The 17919-nt window shown below is 27.1% G+C and overlaps 1 protein-coding gene across 1 annotated transcript in view; it reads right to left on the reverse strand.

Annotated features, from left to right (window-relative positions):
* LOC101235657 (exportin-7) overlaps window positions 1–17919 on the reverse strand; it is a 193281-nt gene that overhangs the window by 151114 nt on the left and 24248 nt on the right. Inside the window, exons 7-10 of the mRNA XM_065792921.1 lie at window positions 15879–15947; window positions 15371–15409; window positions 7042–7168; window positions 1075–1148 (exon numbers count right to left, since the gene is read on the reverse strand). Coding sequence (XP_065648993.1) covers window positions 1075–1148; window positions 7042–7168; window positions 15371–15409; window positions 15879–15947 — 309 coding nt within the window. The remainder of the gene's footprint in view (window positions 1–1074; window positions 1149–7041; window positions 7169–15370; window positions 15410–15878; window positions 15948–17919) is intronic.

Here is a 17919-nt window from a genome sequence, read left to right on the forward strand (position 1 = left end):
GTTCAAAAGATCATAGTAAAAAAAAAAAACAATCTATATCTGTATCAGATTTTAAGTGCTAGACAGGTAGAAAACATAATTAGTATGCATGAGAAGAAATAAATTAAGTTGATCAATTAAGTGCAATGTTGCTAACTATTAATTATTGATATTTTATTTCTAAATTATTATCTTAATTATCTGTTTTTCTTTTCAGATTTTCAGATTCTTTAAAACCGATTTGGAAAAAATTTAATGCGACTGTGTTATTCTATTTTATGAGAATTTTAACCATTGGTGCTTTACCATTATCTAGGTCATATTTAATAAAACCAGAAAACATTTTGCAAATAAAAATCTGGAAATTATCTTCCTCATAGTTGTTGTAATTTAACTTTAAATTAATGGTTTTCTCAATTTTTTTAATTTTTTTTTTTTTTTTTTAATGGATAATGACTAAAAAAGTCTAAAAATGTATATATTGCAAAAATATATATTTAAACTTGTATTTACAGAGGACTTTTTGGAAATCCGGAAAAACTAAAAGTTGAAAGAAATATGCAGAAAAAGATAATCCCTGAATGCCAGCAACAACAGTTGCTGCACCACCCTTATCTGTAACTGGTAAAAAAATAATTGGTAGGTTTTATAAAACTAAAATATGATTCAGATTTTTCATTTGTTACTTTTTTTATTTTTAGGTCTGATAAGCCGCTTTTACACTACTGAGATGTTAATAACACATCCGAAACAAATCCCAACATCCTTTACTGCACACAGGGTGTGGCCCAAAATAAGGGAAAAGATTTCCTTTCATTTCACTTCCTCAGGTTTTTCTTAAAAAAACCTGAGGAAGTGAAATGACTGTTTTTTTACATGGAACTAACCCTTTATAAAAGAAAAAAATTGCTAATTATTAAGTTATAAAAGTTAAAAAATGATTTCTGCATTTTTAAGGTTTTAATAGTTTTTAAATTGAAAATTTTTTAAATTGAAAGTCTTGAAATTTTTAAGGTGTAAATAGTTTTAAAATAACAATATAACAACTTAATGTTATACTTAACACAAAACTGAAAAACACTGAAAATTACTTACTAAAGATGATAAAGTTAATGGTACAACCAAATACAGATCCATAAATAAATGTAGCACAGAGAAGTCTAGAAATGCTATAAAATAAATTATTATATTTAACAAAAAAGTTGAAAACAATACAAAGATTGTTTAATACATAGATAATCTACAAAAAGCCTGTTTAGAGAAGTTAAGTCAGCTCTGTCAATAAAAAAAAAATTATTTGTACCATAATCACATGATTGTCAAATTACGATTAAGTTCTAAATACAGTTTTATAAAATGTATTATAATACACAAAATTTATAAAATGATTTCATTTCTCTTGAGAGCCATATTGACATCTTTTAAAGAAATACTTTTGTGCACCTAGCTGAAATTTCCCTGCCTTGGGGCACTTGGTTAAGAAAAGGCTAGAGATAGTGTCTTGATAAAAAATACTCATCTTGGGCAAATGTTAACTCCGTCTAGCTATTGTTTTATAGAAGGCCTCCTAGGCAAAGACTTTGGGGTGAGCAGAATAATTATGTTGATCAACCTTGAACTCCTTCTTCAACTATTATGCTGGCATAGATGTAAATATGTTTAGGGTGTTAGCCACCCTGATGGCGCCACATATAATGCGGAATTCCCAACTGGTTTAAAATTTTCAAAGGTTCAAAAGTTCATTTTTTTTTTTTTTTAATTTATCAGGCTCAGATTAAACGCACAACAAATTTTTTTTTGAAAAAAAAAATTAATATAAACAAGCAAGATCATTCATTTAAAAGAAAAAACTTTATTTTTTAATTGACATCAGTTATCATCTGAAAGTTTTTTTAACTAACTTTCTATTCTATTGAAAATAGTGAGCCAAGCTAGTTTCTCATTTAAAAGCTATCGAAAATTTCTTTTTAAATACTTTAGAAATACTTTAAAACTAAAAGTTTTAAAATACTTTTAAGTAATTTAAAACTTAAATATATAAAAACTTTAGATTTTTCAATACAACTAATAAATAATTTATTTATTTATTTTTTTTATTCAAAAACTCTTTATTTACATTTTTACTGGTTAATTTAAGTAACAAAAACCACAAAAATCTTTGCATATTAATAAATAATAAATAATTTACTTTAAAATAAGTTATTAACATTTTTATATTAAAGGAATAAAAAATACTTTCAGTAAACTAAATTTGCTGGTAAAGTACACTGAAAATAACACTAACAAAAAAATCAAAAATGAATCTAGCAAAGAAATGTATCATCTATGTTAAATTTGCGTAAAACATAAAAGAATATAATATATAAATTTTTACAATATTTTTCTATTTCATTACAAATGCAAAAGTTTAATTTACAAAAACAATATTTATAAATACAGGGATTAATTTTTTTTTAATTTTGTATTTTTAAACAAATACAAATTTTTTAATTTAAATAGTATACTAGATATACTATTTAAATAATATACTAGATATTTAAATGTGCCGAATAAACTTAGTTGCTGCCCTCGTGCAGTGAACTAATCTCTCTCTGCCCTTTAAATGCCTTAGTTGCTTATTTAAATTAATTCTAAAATAGCTTAATGTAATGAAAGTTTTTTTAACTAACATTCTATTCTATTGAAAATGGTGAGCCAAGCTAGTTTCTCATTTAAAAGCTATCGAAAACTTCTTTTTAAATACTTTAGAAATACTTTAAAACAAAAAGTTTTAAAATACTTTTAAGTAATTTAAAACTTAAATATATAAAAACTTTCCATGCAACCGTTAAAAAAATTTTGTTAAAAATTTAATTAGGCAATTTTTTTTTACATTTATAATATAAAAATGAAAATAAATATAAAAGAAGACAATTTAAGTAAAAAACTGTTTAAACTTTTTAAAACTGTATTTAAAATTGATGTGCACAATTAAAATAGATCAAAGTATCAAATTCATTCGTTTAAATATTAAATTGTAAACAATTGTCTTTGTACTTGACTGAATATTGTTTTCTTGCTTGTTGGAAAATGGCATCTGTGGTTCAAATTTTAAAAACTGCAGAGAACATCCTGACCCCTCCGACTATTGTCTGATCAGTCTTCTTTCTGTATATTTTCAATCTCTTAGAGCAGGCAGCCGATCTTGAATTTGATCTCATTTCTAAAACAGACTGGGGCTTGCAGTGGCTTGTGAAATTTAACTACAACAAAACTCAGCTATTTACTGTGAACAACTATCACAATACTGTAGGCATTCCTATTTTAATGAATAGTAACCCTCTCACTGAGTTCTCTTCTTTAAGTTCTCTTAGATTATCATTTACTACTGACCTCTCATGGAAACCATATATACAATTGATTGCTAAGTTAGCATCTGCTAAGGTTGCTTCTCTTTATCGTGTTCACCATTTTGCTTCTCTTTATCATGTTCACCAATCTCTTATTCATACCTGTATGAAATACTGCTGTCATATTTGGGCTCGTTCTTTTAATAATGCTCTTATTCTTCTTAACAAGGTCCAAAAATGCATGGTAAACGTAGTTGGACCTGCTTGATCTGTCAAGCCTGAGCCTCTCTCCCATTGTCGTAAGGTTGTGTCTCTTTCTCTTTTCGATAAACACTATCATGGTTGCTGCTCAAAGGAGCTATCATCTCTGATTCTACCAAACAAAACTCATTCTTGCTTAAACTGCCATTCAACAAAGTCTCATCTTCAGCATTCAGCAAAGTCTCATGTCATTCAACAAATTTTTTTTTTTTAAATGTATCTGTCCCTGCATACTATAAAAACTTATATTCACAAAGTTTTTTTCCCTACACTTCAACCCTTTGGAACTCTCTCATCATGTTTTCCTCACTCATACAACCTACATCTTTTCCAGTCTTATGCTAGCCATTTCCTTTAAAGCCTATCTGGTCAAGCATAATTTCATATATCTAGTTGTAATTTTATCGCAAAGCACTATGGGATGTTTTGCCAGACCTCAGAATTTTATAATATTAAGTAGCAAATAGATCTTTTTGTATGTGTCTAAAAGAATTTTGATCTTAGTTATAACAATGCCATCATTTTGTGCTGCTTTATACTTTGGAATTAATTAGTAATTATTTTGAAAATACAAGGTATTATTTTACAAGTATTACTGGAAAACGTTTGTTACAATCAGCAATTCCTATTATTTTTAACATCCTAAATCCTCCTCCACATCTTAATTGCAAGAGGAAACCACCAGTTAAATATCATTCAGTTCCAGCAAAAAACAATTTGTTTATTTACCTGTTTATTCAGATAGTAATTTAGAAAACAAAATGTCTACTAATAAAATAAATTTTAACAAACTTCAAAGGTTTCTATAAACATTGTGAGTCAAAAAATCTAGACTACATAAACAAGTTCGACATTTAAAATCTATACAAAAAACCAAAAAAAACTGTGATGGGTCTATAAAACATATTTTAAATTTATCCAGGAAATACTTACCACATATACAAGTTAGTTTTTTTAAAAGTCATTTAAAAATGAGCAAACGAGTCAATAAAGGAAAACGCAGTTTGTGACAAAGTTTTGGCTTTGCGAATTCTGTTTCATAGCCTTCAAACTTTTAATGTCTTACGAACAATATTCTGTTCATCAAGTCAAACCTGTTTATTATTATTTCTGTCCCATGTATTTTCAGATATTCAAGAAGGATTTTCTACTCGGTTGTCTTCTTTATTAAAAATACGTGCTGATGCAATGAATCCGCTTGATCATAGTGTCAGTCTTGTTATGAATGAAATGTCATTAAAGCAACATTTAGAGTACAGGGTTTAAGGTATGAACAATAGAAAACTTTTAAATCAAGGTCTTGTAATAATGGCTAGGGGCTTGGCAAATGAATAGAAACAACCAATAGCTTATCTTTATAATAATTTAACAGTATCAATAGCTGACTTGGCTTCTTTACTACATGAAACCATTTCTAAGGTTCAAGAAACTGGTTTACACATTAGATGTGTAGTTTGTGATCAAGGATCTATATACTAATATAGGTGCCTTACTTTGCTTAAATTTTCCAAAAATTTACCATACTTTCCTAATCTTTCCAACGATAAAAATATTCATGTTATTTTTGATCCTCCGCATTTAGTAAAAAGTTCAGAAACAATTTACAAAGACATAACAATGATATTAATGGTGAAATTGTTTCTTAGCAACACGTCCAGTCTCTGTACAATTTAGACAAAATAAACTCTGTGCCTCTAGCACCAAAACTAACAGATAGACAATGAGACCCTGATCCTCTTTTATCTATGAAGGTCAAAGTTGCCACTCAAATTTTTAGTTATCAGATTGCTTCTGCATTATAGATTTTTAGTTATCAGATTGCTATGCATTATTCTGCATTGCTGCTCATAAAAAATTTTTTCCGTTAATTGTATTACCAACAGCAAGATTTGTTAAAGTATTGGATTGAGAAATAGGATTTTGTAATGTTAGAAGTTAAGCAAATATATAATGTCATTGGGGTTTATGTGTCACAATAGTGTTCTAACCTTACATAGAGAGGTATTTTCTGAAAGTTTTCAGCTTGTTTGTACTTCTCGTTTTAATCAGGACTGCATAGAGAACTTTTTTCCCGTTATTCGAAGCAAAGATGGTTGGAATGACTGTACAAATGTTAGACAATTTTAAGCTGCCTACAGAAACTTTATTACTTTTATCTATAGAAGAAAACAAATCCAATAGCAACTGTATAAAGGATTCAAATTTTGAGACAGCTTTCAATCTAAATGACTTTATGAAGTGTTGTAATCAAACAACCACTAATTGTGGAAACAGAAAATAACATACCTAAAGGAATATCTTATTTTCATCCAGGATCATTTTATATGTTTACTGGAAAAATTTTAATGCAACCAAAGGATCAAGCCCTTTTACACATGGCTGGATGGCTTATTCAAAAGGTTAAGTTATGTCATAGGTGTGCAGATGAACTCTTTCTTAGTTCAGCTGACAACACATCAGCTTTTATGTCACTAGTTTGTGAAATGGAAACAACTTTTATGAAATTTATTAATAAACATCTTGAAAGAGATGGACTGGCCATGATTCTCATCAATAAAATTTTTAAAAAATGTCATTTTCAGTTTTTGCACAATCAACATGAAGAACATGTGCTTTATTTGGATAAAAATTGTTCTGTTTTTTGTTATTACAAGAATTTTTTATTTCATAAAATTTTTAAACAGGAACATAAACCCACCCAATAAGTCAAATTGCAACTTCAAAAATATTTTATGTATTGCCCTTTGATATATTATGATATTATTTTTTCAATTTAACTCTTGTAATCAGACTTTTATGTTATAATGAATAATATTATTAACTTTTATTAATGTAAAATGTTAATAACTTTTATTAATGTATAATGCTAATAACTTTTATGTATAATGAAACACTTTTATGTTCTAAAAAAATTACCACAACTTCATGTTCTACAAAACTTTTTCTGTTTAACAAAAAGTTTTTTTCCAGTTATTTCATTTTTATTGAAATATGATGGTAATCTTAACAAAATTTTCTTAATGTTACAAAATTGAGATATTTAGCAACAAAGTTTATTTATTTTTAAATAAAAACTATTTGTGTTCCTATTGTGGTCCAGCAGGTCATCCCAGAATGCAATTTTGATCAATTAACAGGAGTTTCGCGAAGTCAATAGGCTTTGGTTTACTTGCTCTTTAACTCCATTCATTGTTTTCTAGTAACTCCCAACTTAATAGTGGTTGCTTGCAGCTTTGTTGGGAGTGAATTAAAACTTTTTTTTTAATGTAAAGCAACAACTAATGAATACATAAACCAAAATTATTTCCTATTATATTCTTTAAATTCACTATTATTTAACTTGTTTCCTTTTTTGTTGTTGTTGTTTTTGGTGTTATTTCTAATTTAAATTATAATTTTGTATTTGTTTATAAAATATAATTTAAAATAAAAAAAAATTAAATTGTCAAATATTCTCTTATAAAAAACTTACTTTGCTTCCAAGTAGAAGGAACATGAACAGTTCCAAAATCATCTGTTGATTCATCAAAAGAAGTGCCAATAAAATCGTACATTAAACAAACCCGAACTAGCTGCAGAAGAAATCCTAATAGCGATACCTATAAAAAAAATTTAACACTAAAAAGGAATAAGGTATAGAAAATTCTTGGTTTGTGTGTTGTTGTCATGTGTGTTGTGATCCATAAAAGAATTCAAAAGTATGATAAAAACAACTTAGTGAACATTTAAAGTACTTTTTTTATTAAGTTTCACTTTTGCTTCTGATTTCATGCTCTGTAAACTCTTATTCTCCTTTTTATAGAATACCGCTTTCATATTTGGGATGGTTCTTCTATTATGGCCAACCCTTTTTTAGACACAATTTTAAAATGCATTACAAATGTTATTGGACCTGTTTCAAGTGCAATACTTGACCCTCTATCCTATCATCAGGCTGCATTATTTTTTCTTTTCTACTAATAATACCACGATAGCTGCCCAAACCAATTATCACTTTTTGGTTTGCTTGCACCCTTATTGAGAGTAAATTTGTTTTAAAGAAAACAAACATACATACATACATACATACATACATACATACATACATACATACATACATACATACATACATACATACATACATACATACATACATACATTCATACATAAATTTTAAATAGGCTCGTGAAAATTTTATTTAAAAAGTTAATTAGCTATTAGTTTTCTTGCTTTACTGTTCATTGATAAAAACAGTAATGTTTAGCAAAGACATTTGAAAAACATATTTAAAAATTGTCCGTGTTTCTTGCAAAATTTATAAAGTATTTCTTTTATATACTGACTGAAAAAAATCGCGAAAAAATTGTATATGAAAAATTATTATTTGTGTTATATTCTTATCTACTTTTTTCCTTGACTTGTATCAATTTAAGTAGTGGAAAATAATAAACGCCTAAAAATAAGTAAACAAAAAGAGCAAAATATTTAGGTATATTATTCTTTTGACAACAATTTTCTTTTTTTATCATTAAATTTTTTAGCTTATTTATTTAGATTTTTCTATTTCGCAGGGTATTCGGTTCTTTTCTTTAAGTGTTGCTGTTTTATTCTCGAATTTCTTATTGCTTTATTTTGCCACAAATTCTTAAAATGCTTACTATATAAAAACCTGGTGAAATTGTCCAAAAAAATTACTTTAAGCATAAACGTACAAGGCATGCAACCGCACACACTTCCCTACACACATACATACATACATACACACATACATACATACATACATACATACATACATACATACATACATACATATATACATACATACATACATACATACATACATACATACATACATACATACATACATACATACATACATACATACATACATACATACATACATACATACATACATACATACATACATATATACATACATACATACATACATATATACATACATACGCAAACACATACATACACACATACATACATACATACATACATACATACATACATACATACATACATACATACATACATACATACATACATACATACATACATACATACATACATACATACATACATACATACATACATACATACATACATACATACATATATACATACATACGCAAACACATACATACACACATAGATACACACACACATACATACATACATACATACATACATACATACATACATACATACATACATACATACATACATACATACATACATACATACATACATACATACATACATACATACATACATACATACATACATACATACATACATACGTACATACCTACATACATACATACATACATACATACATACATACATACATACATACATACATACATACATACATACATACATACATACATACATACATACATACATACATACATACATACATACATACATACATACAAGATCAAAAAAAAGTTTTGAAATTTTAAAATAAAAAAACTAATTGTTGCATAGTTTAATTTTTCTTTCTGAATTTGAAAATTATGATAATCTAGAGATCCAGATTTTTCCTTCAGTTTCTGTTTCTGCTAAAGATTTTAACCACCCTTGTTTCTGCAAATTAAAATTTTACAAAACCAGCCTGCTTCTTTTATTTAAAAATGAAGGAAAAAAAATACAAATAATTACCACCATTTGAAAAGGTTATAATTTTTTTTTAATTTGCAAATGTCTCAATTCACTCTAATGTCTTATTTACTCAGTTTTACGGTGATGTAACTCTTTTTTATTTTTAAGTTTTGCGCCATATGCATATTTTGCATCATATTGAAAAGAACTGTAGAAAATAGAGAATTATTGAAAATTCCCCAAAAAATATTGTCATATAATCGTTTTGCTTTTTTTATTTTTTGATGAGCATGTTTAAAGGAATCCTAAAGTCCCAAAACATGTTGTGTTCATATTAAAGCATTTATAAGCGTTTATCATCAATTGTATGACTTTCCTATAAATTTTAGAGGAATGCTAAACAAAAGAATATTTTTTTTATAAAGCGTGAAAATCAAATAAAATTAAGATTTTTATGATACACTCTTAAATTTAATCAATATATAAAAAAAATGTTGATCCCCCAGATGGCGATTAAAATTGTCAAAGTGTTGCACCGCGCATTAAAAAACATATATTTAATATTTCCAAATTTATGTTGTATTTGGCATGCATTTTACATTAAAACCTGTTACAAATCAAAAAACTACCATAATTGACAATAAAAAGTTTTTCATTAAACGATTTCAATTTTAAAATTGACTCAATAAAGCGACACATTTTTGCAATCTTTAGCAAGAATTGTTCAATTTTAAAAATAAAATAAAAGCAATACATGTTTTACAGAATAAATTTCATTAAATATATTCTCACATGATTTAATAAGAATTTCGAGAATATTTGTACCCAATGAATAGTTTAGCAAATAAATGCTGTTGATTAAACTTTTATTAAGTTAAACAATGCAAAATAATTTTTTTAACAGAATTTTAATAAGGATAATAATCATTTAATGACAAAAAATATAACACAAAAAATAATTTATAGCAATAGACGAGCTTAAAATATCTGAAATATTTTACTTATATTTTTAATGCGAACTTTACGAAATTTTGAAAATGAAATAACTAAAGAAATTCTTTAGTAATTTATGATGAAAAAAACTTTTATATAATAATAAGTAACTAAACAAATTCTTTAGTAATCTATAATAAAAAATAAAAAAGTTCTTTAGTTTGAAGAAATAAAGAAATTTTAGATTTCTTTAGCATTTAACACTTTTGATTAAATTATAAAGTCTGTAGATTGTGGCGTTTATTTTAAAGACTCAAAAACACATGCTAACATAGAGACTAACATGATTATTTTCAACATAAATCCAGAAAAATTTTTAAAAAATTTTACTTGACTCTTTCTTATGACATGATTATGGCTCAGATGTATATTTTTACATACATTTTCAGGGCTGTGTGTTTGTCATAAAACCTATGGGTAGTCAAAACCTGAAGCAAATCAGAGGTTCTATATATTGGTAATAAATGGTATAAAATTTAACCATTGGTATAATGAGTATGTGGTAATGGGTAGAAACCCAAGGGCTATTAGGTGATTTGATATGGAATAACCCCATTATTAATCTGCAAGAAAGCTACCCAACAGACCCACGCTTATGCCAAATGATTTTGGTAAAGCTTGTGCCTCAGAGTAGAGTTAAATAATGAAAAATAAAGAGGTACTCTATTATAAATAGAGTATTGTTTTAAGAAAAGAAGGATTGGCTTTCCATCAAAGTAATTTTCTTGAACTTATAAGACTTGATACATAATATGACAACCTGTTAGAGTAGCTTGTTAATGAAGGTGACTGCAACACCTCTTATCAGTTCAGATATTCAGAATGATACAATACATCTTAACTTTAAGCAAAAATATGTTTAGAAGTGAACAATGCAAAGTATTTTGATGTTATAACAGATTCTACATTAGACATAAGAACAAAAAAAATTTTTGTATTTTCAACATATTTCATCATTTGATTAAGATTTAGTTGAAAGGTTTGTTAGTTTATAGAACTACATTGCAAAGGCTAAAACCATTTTTATTAAACTTAAAGTCTTCTTAACATAACTTCAGTATCACGGTAGAACATTTTTATGGCCAGTCATATTATGATGCAAGCACATTGTCTGATGAAATTTCTGTTCTGAAGAAAAGAATCAAAGATATTGCAACATATGCTTTGTTTATACATTGTTGTGCCACATTTTTGTGTTTAGTAGATGCTGTGAATTATAATGAACAATCAAAATCACATTTTTTACAAGCAATTTAACCAAGGTTAACTTTGCTTAAAGGAGAGTATTGTCAGAGAGTGGAAATATTTGCCTTAAGTATGAAACATGTTAGTATTGCAAGAAAGGCATCTAGAAAAGCAAAAGTTGATTCTATATTACAGGATTTTTCAAAATGGGTAGTGGCTTTGAAGGAAATTAGTGTAAGGCAAATAAAAAATTGAACAGCTGAACAACTGGAAGAAGTTAAGGGAATTTAAGTATTTTTTTTAAATTTGGAATGTGTGGTTTTTCTAGTATTTAGTATCTAGTATTTAGAGCTTTTAAAAATTTTTATCATAATAGTTCCAGAACTATAGACATGGTTGTAGAAATATAGAAATTATAGACTAGAACTATAGGTTGCTACTTCCAGCTATATCAAAATTTGTGAGCCTTAAAAATAAAATAAAAGACTATAAAACTAGTCACAAGAAATGTAAAAAGAAGTCTTAATCTTAAAAAGAAGTCCATGATCTCGAAGAAAAAGATTGAAAAATTTGAAGACCAAAATACATTAAAAAGACACATAACTATGACCATGCTTTAAAAAGCAACATAGAAAGAGCTTATGGTACTTACATGGTCTCACTAAACTCTATGGTCAGCACATCTAAGAACAGCAAATTTAAGTTCATGAAGGTCATTTCAAAAATTTACTGATCTCATTTATATTTTTAAACACATATAACATCATTAAATCCAGTAGAACTCAACTGGATTTAATGATATTATATTTGTTATCTCCTCTCGCTGACTTGCTGAGATCGAAAGAATCATGCATGAAGGCAGTGAGACAAGAACTATTGCTTTTGATATATCTAAAGCTTTCGATAGAGTTGGCAAGCTGGTCTTTGCTATAAGCTTACTTTAAAAGGTTTATCTGGGAAATTTTTTGAGATTACCAAATCAATTACTTCTAATCACTTTATAAAAGTCATCCAACACTCAAAGATTAACACTCTTCCTCATTTACAGTAACACCTGGGTACCTCAAGGTTCTATCCTCCTCCTATGGTTTTATTTTTTATCTACATTAATGATCTTTCTGACAACCTTACATGTAAAGCGGCTCTATTTGCTGATGACTCAACTTTATTCTCCTGTTTTGACATAAAGTCTTCTTTTTTTAATTGCTTAGAATAAGCGATATTGAATCTGATCTTACTTCTGTAACAGATTGAAGCTTGCTCAGTTATTTACCGCAAACAACTATCACAACATTGTACGCATTTCTATATTAATGAATGACAATACTCTCAGTGAGTCCTCTTCTTTATGTCTTCTTGGATTTACTTCTGATCTATAATGGTTTACTTCTGATCTCTAATGGAAACCATATATACAATCAATTGCAAAATTAACATCTGCTAATGTTGTTTCTCCTTTATTATGCTTGCCATTATCTTACTCCTGGTTCTATTCTCTACACATTCAAATCTTTTATTCATCCCTGCATGAAATACTTTTGTCATATTTGGGCTGGTTCTTTTGGTCATGCTCTTTATCTTTTAGACAAAGTCCAAAAACGTATTGTAAGAGTAGTTGAATCTGCTTTATCTGCCAAGCTTAAGCCTCTCTCCACAGTTGTAAAGCTGTATCTCTTTCTTGTTTTTACAAATACTATCATGGTCACTGCTTAAAGTAGCTATCATCTCTAGTTCCATTGACCAAAACTTATTCTTGTTTGATTTGTCATTCTGCAAAGTCACATCCATTGAATGTATCTTTTTTTTTCAATGTTAATGCACCTCCTCAAAGCCGAGAAGGCCACTACAGTCAAGGAGGCTACTTTAATTGTGGTTACAAGCCTTTCTTAACTCTAAAACTCCAAAAAACCAATCTTAACTTGTCTTTGTTATAGACGTTGGTGAATTTTTTATCAAAATGATGTCAGCAGGATGCGAACTATCCACAATAATAATTTCTATTATGACTTTTTGCACTAACACTTTGGTAAAAAATTTTGGTTATGTAATAATAATATTTTATAATTTTAATATGTTGTTTAGGTGATATGTTATGTTTGAGTGAATCGATACTTTAAACAAACGTTTATTTAATTAAAAAAATCCTACTCATAATGTGAGTTTTTTTGTTGATCATCGTGGGAATTGAAAGAAAAGTTTTGAAGTATAAAATATCATTGCACTAAAGACCAAAAAAAACCTGAAAACCAATATTGTACTTAATTTTTGTGACTTTTCTTAATTTTCTGTGACTGTTCCTAAGTGCTCCAAAAACTCTTATTCCTCTAGTTTTTTTCCTCAAACATCAGTTCTTTGGAAATCGCTTCCTTCGTCTTGCTTTCCTGATTCATATAAACTGCAATCCTTTAAGTCGTCTGTAAAATCGTTATCTTGCTCTACAATCTTCATCTTTTCTCTTCCAGTAACTTCCAACTCTAATTAGTGGTTGCTTGCAGCTTTGTTGGAAGCGAAGTTAATTTGAAATTGGGCACAGAAAATTTTACAAAAATAACAATTTTTTTCATTTTATCATTTTTTAATTTTTTATTATTTTAATTTCTTTTATCAGCAAAATAATTTTTCAACTTTTTCTTTCGAAAGGAAATAAAAAGCATAAACAAATAAATAGCATAAATAAATAATTAGCACAAATAAAAAGTAGTCTAAATAAATAAAAACTATAAATAAATAATAGTAGTGTTTTAGGTTGATGTGAGATAAAAAAAAAAATGAGCATACACACCATCATTTCTTATTGAATGTAATTAAAAATTTATTTATACTAATAAAATTTTAACTATTTTAGAAGAAACAAGGAAAGCTATAAATAAGGGAAATACTTTCCCTTGTAGGTTGCAAAAATTGATTTTCTGATGTGATTTTCTGAAACTGATTTTCACTTTGCAATGACATTTCAAATGGAGGAAACATTTTTTAACGGTGAAAAGATAAAAAATAGATAAAAGAGAAAAAAAACAAATAAAAATTGTTTAAAATAGAAGATTTGAAATATAAAAAAATAAAGTGAAAACAATAAAATATTAAAGAATAAAAATTGAAGAAAAAACATTAAATAAACAGAATAACTAAATGCAAAGTTAAACAAGTAAAAACGTTTGTGATAAATTCGAAAATAAAAAACTTTAATAAGATATTAAAAGTAATAATAAGTTTTTAATAAGTTAATAAAACTTAAAACATGTTATTTTTTAATAACATGTTTTAAGTTTTATTAATTTAGGTTGTTTGGATTGTTTTTACCATCGTGTACTTTTGTGCATTGTTTATGTTGTGTATTTTTGTGTATTTTTTATATTGACATGTATTTCTATGTTTTGTTTATACAGCTGTGTAATTTTGTGCATCATTTATATTGGCGTGTACATTTGTGTATTGTTTATGTTGACGTGTATTTTTTTTTTTTTTTTTGTGGTTTTGTTGCTAATTATTTTTATTATTGTTGCTTTTTATGTTTGTTGCTATTATTCAAGTTATTTCTTATTTTTTGTCTCATCATAATATTTAAAAATATACTTTTGCCTTCTTTTTTATTTTCTATCATCCTTCTGATCGCCAAACATTGTGTTATCTCATTCATTCGTTATCTCTCATATCAGTTTATTCACTTTTTTTCTTTTTTGTGTTATTTGTTTTGCTTTTTTAAATATTATTGCTCTTTTGTTTTATTTTATTTTGGTCACTATCTATTTTTTCTTTTTTTTTGCTTTATTTGTTTATTTTATTAAGGTGTCACTTCAATGACTAGTTTTAACTATACAAGTGACACCGAACCTAATCTTGTAAAATTATAAATAACTTTGTCATTTTTTTCAATTTTATGGTTGAATAAATAGATATGTATTGATGTAGCTAGCACATAAGATATTTCTATATGAATTTGTCCAAGAAAATTTTTTCTATTAGCACAAACCATTCATTTAATTGACAAAAATTGTACAGAGTTGCAAATTATTATTAAACAACTATTTTACCTGTGATTGGTCTTGAAAATCAATCTTTTTGTTCAATACCTACAAAATTTAATAATGAAAAAATAAAATTTTCAGAAATTCAAATGATCAACTCTTGAAAAAAAGCTTTATTGTTAAGTTTTTTTTTTCTTTAATGTAAAACTTTTTTTTTTTGTCATTTATGTTAAACCTTTTTTTGGTTTTTTTTTTTTATTATCTTGTTATAATCATTATTATTGTTATTGTTGTTGTTGTTATTGTTGTTGTTGTTAATGTTGTTGTTGTTGTTGTTGTTGTTGTTATTATTGTTGTTATTATTGTTTTTATTGTTGTTATTAATGTTGTTGCTGTTATTTTTGTTGTTATTTTTGTTGTTGTTGTTGTTGTTGTTTTTGTTTTTGTTGTTGTTGTTGTTGTTGTTGTTGTTATTGTTGTTGCTGTTATTTTTTTGTTGTTGTTGTAATCATACTATTATTATTTTTATTACAACATGCAAACCAGATTTAGAAAATAAAATAACTAAAATTACCTGTTTGATCATATCAAGAGATGATGTAAATATCTCAAACAAGGCTGTGTCACGAAATGAAGCAGATATCTAAAATTTTCAGTACTCTTAGAATATAAAAAACTTTTAAATAAACATAAAAAAGTATATAATACAATATAATACTATACACTCATACAAAAACTATTAGGCTCAACAACAGTCTTTAGCTTTAACTATTCTTGCTACTTTTAGTTTAAAAACAATGCTGGCAAGAATATCATATAATAATAATATACAAGAATATAATAATAATGTTTATAACTATTGTAAATAAAGTTTGTCTTTAAATAATATTAAATCTATTGTATTTTTTAAATAATATCAAATTTACTGCATTTTTGATTGATTGAAATTTTGTATAATATTGAATCATTTACATTTTTGATTAATTGCATTTTTGAATAATATCGAATTTATTGCATTTTTGAAATTGTTCCACATCACTAACATCAACTCTCATCAAATTCTACCAATAAATTTAATTTTCAAACCTTTGATTGAAAGTATTTCCCATTACAATGGAGATCTGTTAATGTAAGATCATTGCAAAAAAACGGGTAAAAATTATCCTACTGAAACTACAGGCTTGTATTGCTAATGTGTATCTTATGTAAAATGTTGAAAAGCATTATTAGAAACAAACTTGAAATTATTTTTATTGAAAAGGAATTCTCCAATAATCAGTTGGGACTTATCTCCAGTAATCAGCATTGCTTTGTAAAAAATAAATCATGCACAACTATTTCATTAGAAACATTATTTGTCTTTCTTTGCCTGCAGAATACTTAGATTTTGCCAAGCTTTTTTGACTCCAGTACCACACAGTAAAGACTTTAACTCAGTACCTCACAGTAAAGGCTTTTGACTCAGCACTGCAAAGTAAAGGCTTTTGACTCAGTACTACATCTAATTTGATAATTAAAAAAAATAAAGCTAATTTATAAGCTCAATAATTATGGAGTAAAAGGAAAACAGTAGCTTGTTTTCTTGACTAATAAAAGACAAAGAATGGTCCAGGATGATATTTTATCATTGTGGAATACTGTTCTTAGTGGAGTTCCACAAGGATCATGACTTGGACCTTTACTACTTATTGTTTATAATAATAATATATCTGATACAATAAAAAATGATTGTAAACTATATATTAATGATATTAAAATTATGTCAAATTTGTATTCCTCAAATGACGATTTACTATTGCGAAATGATTTAAACAAATCCTATCCCTCCTGTTTGTTAACTTTGTTATCAGTATTTTTTTACCCATTAATGTCAATAAAAACAAACCTGCTGGTGTTTTTCAATCTATTAAATGAAATTTAATATTGTGTGCTATAAAGTTGTGAAATGCTTTGTAAAAATAATTTTGGTTAACTGGTTACTTTTTTTTTTTTTTTTTTGTTATTCACATCCTCAAGGCCGAGAAGGCCACTACAGATGAGGAGGCTACTTGTGGTTATAACCCTCTCTCAACTCTCTAACTCCGAAACACGAACCTTGATGAACAAGGCCGCTGCGTGGAGAAACAAGTTGAGTGCGGTACTACCAGGGTCGTGGCAGGAATCGAACTTGGAACCTCTCGCTTACGAAGCGAGCGCTCTACTACTACACCACTACCGCATTTTTATCCCAAAATACACTTTTATCCAAAAATACAAACTCACAACTGTCCCTATGCTAAAATCCATCTTTATAATAGTTTTGACCTTACTTATTCTCAATAAAGACATTTGAACAAGAACAGACACAGAAAAAAAACATTTCTAAGGCATTTTCAGCATACAAGTATATATTATATGTTTAGTGATATTTTTTTAATCACAAATTAACAAAAGCATAATTGACAATCATAACTATTCCCAATTTTGGAGGAAAAATTAAATTAGGGGTTTCATTTAAATCCCTAATTTAATTGACAATTGAGTCCTCCAACTCAATTATCAAACAGCTATTTTTTGCTGTTGAATGACCAAATTTTTGCTTTTCAATTGTTAAAATTGCAAAATAATATCTTTTC

This window comes from Hydra vulgaris, chromosome 03 (assembly GCF_038396675.1).
Source record: "Hydra vulgaris chromosome 03, alternate assembly HydraT2T_AEP".
NCBI lineage: Eukaryota > Metazoa > Cnidaria > Hydrozoa > Anthoathecata > Hydridae > Hydra > Hydra vulgaris.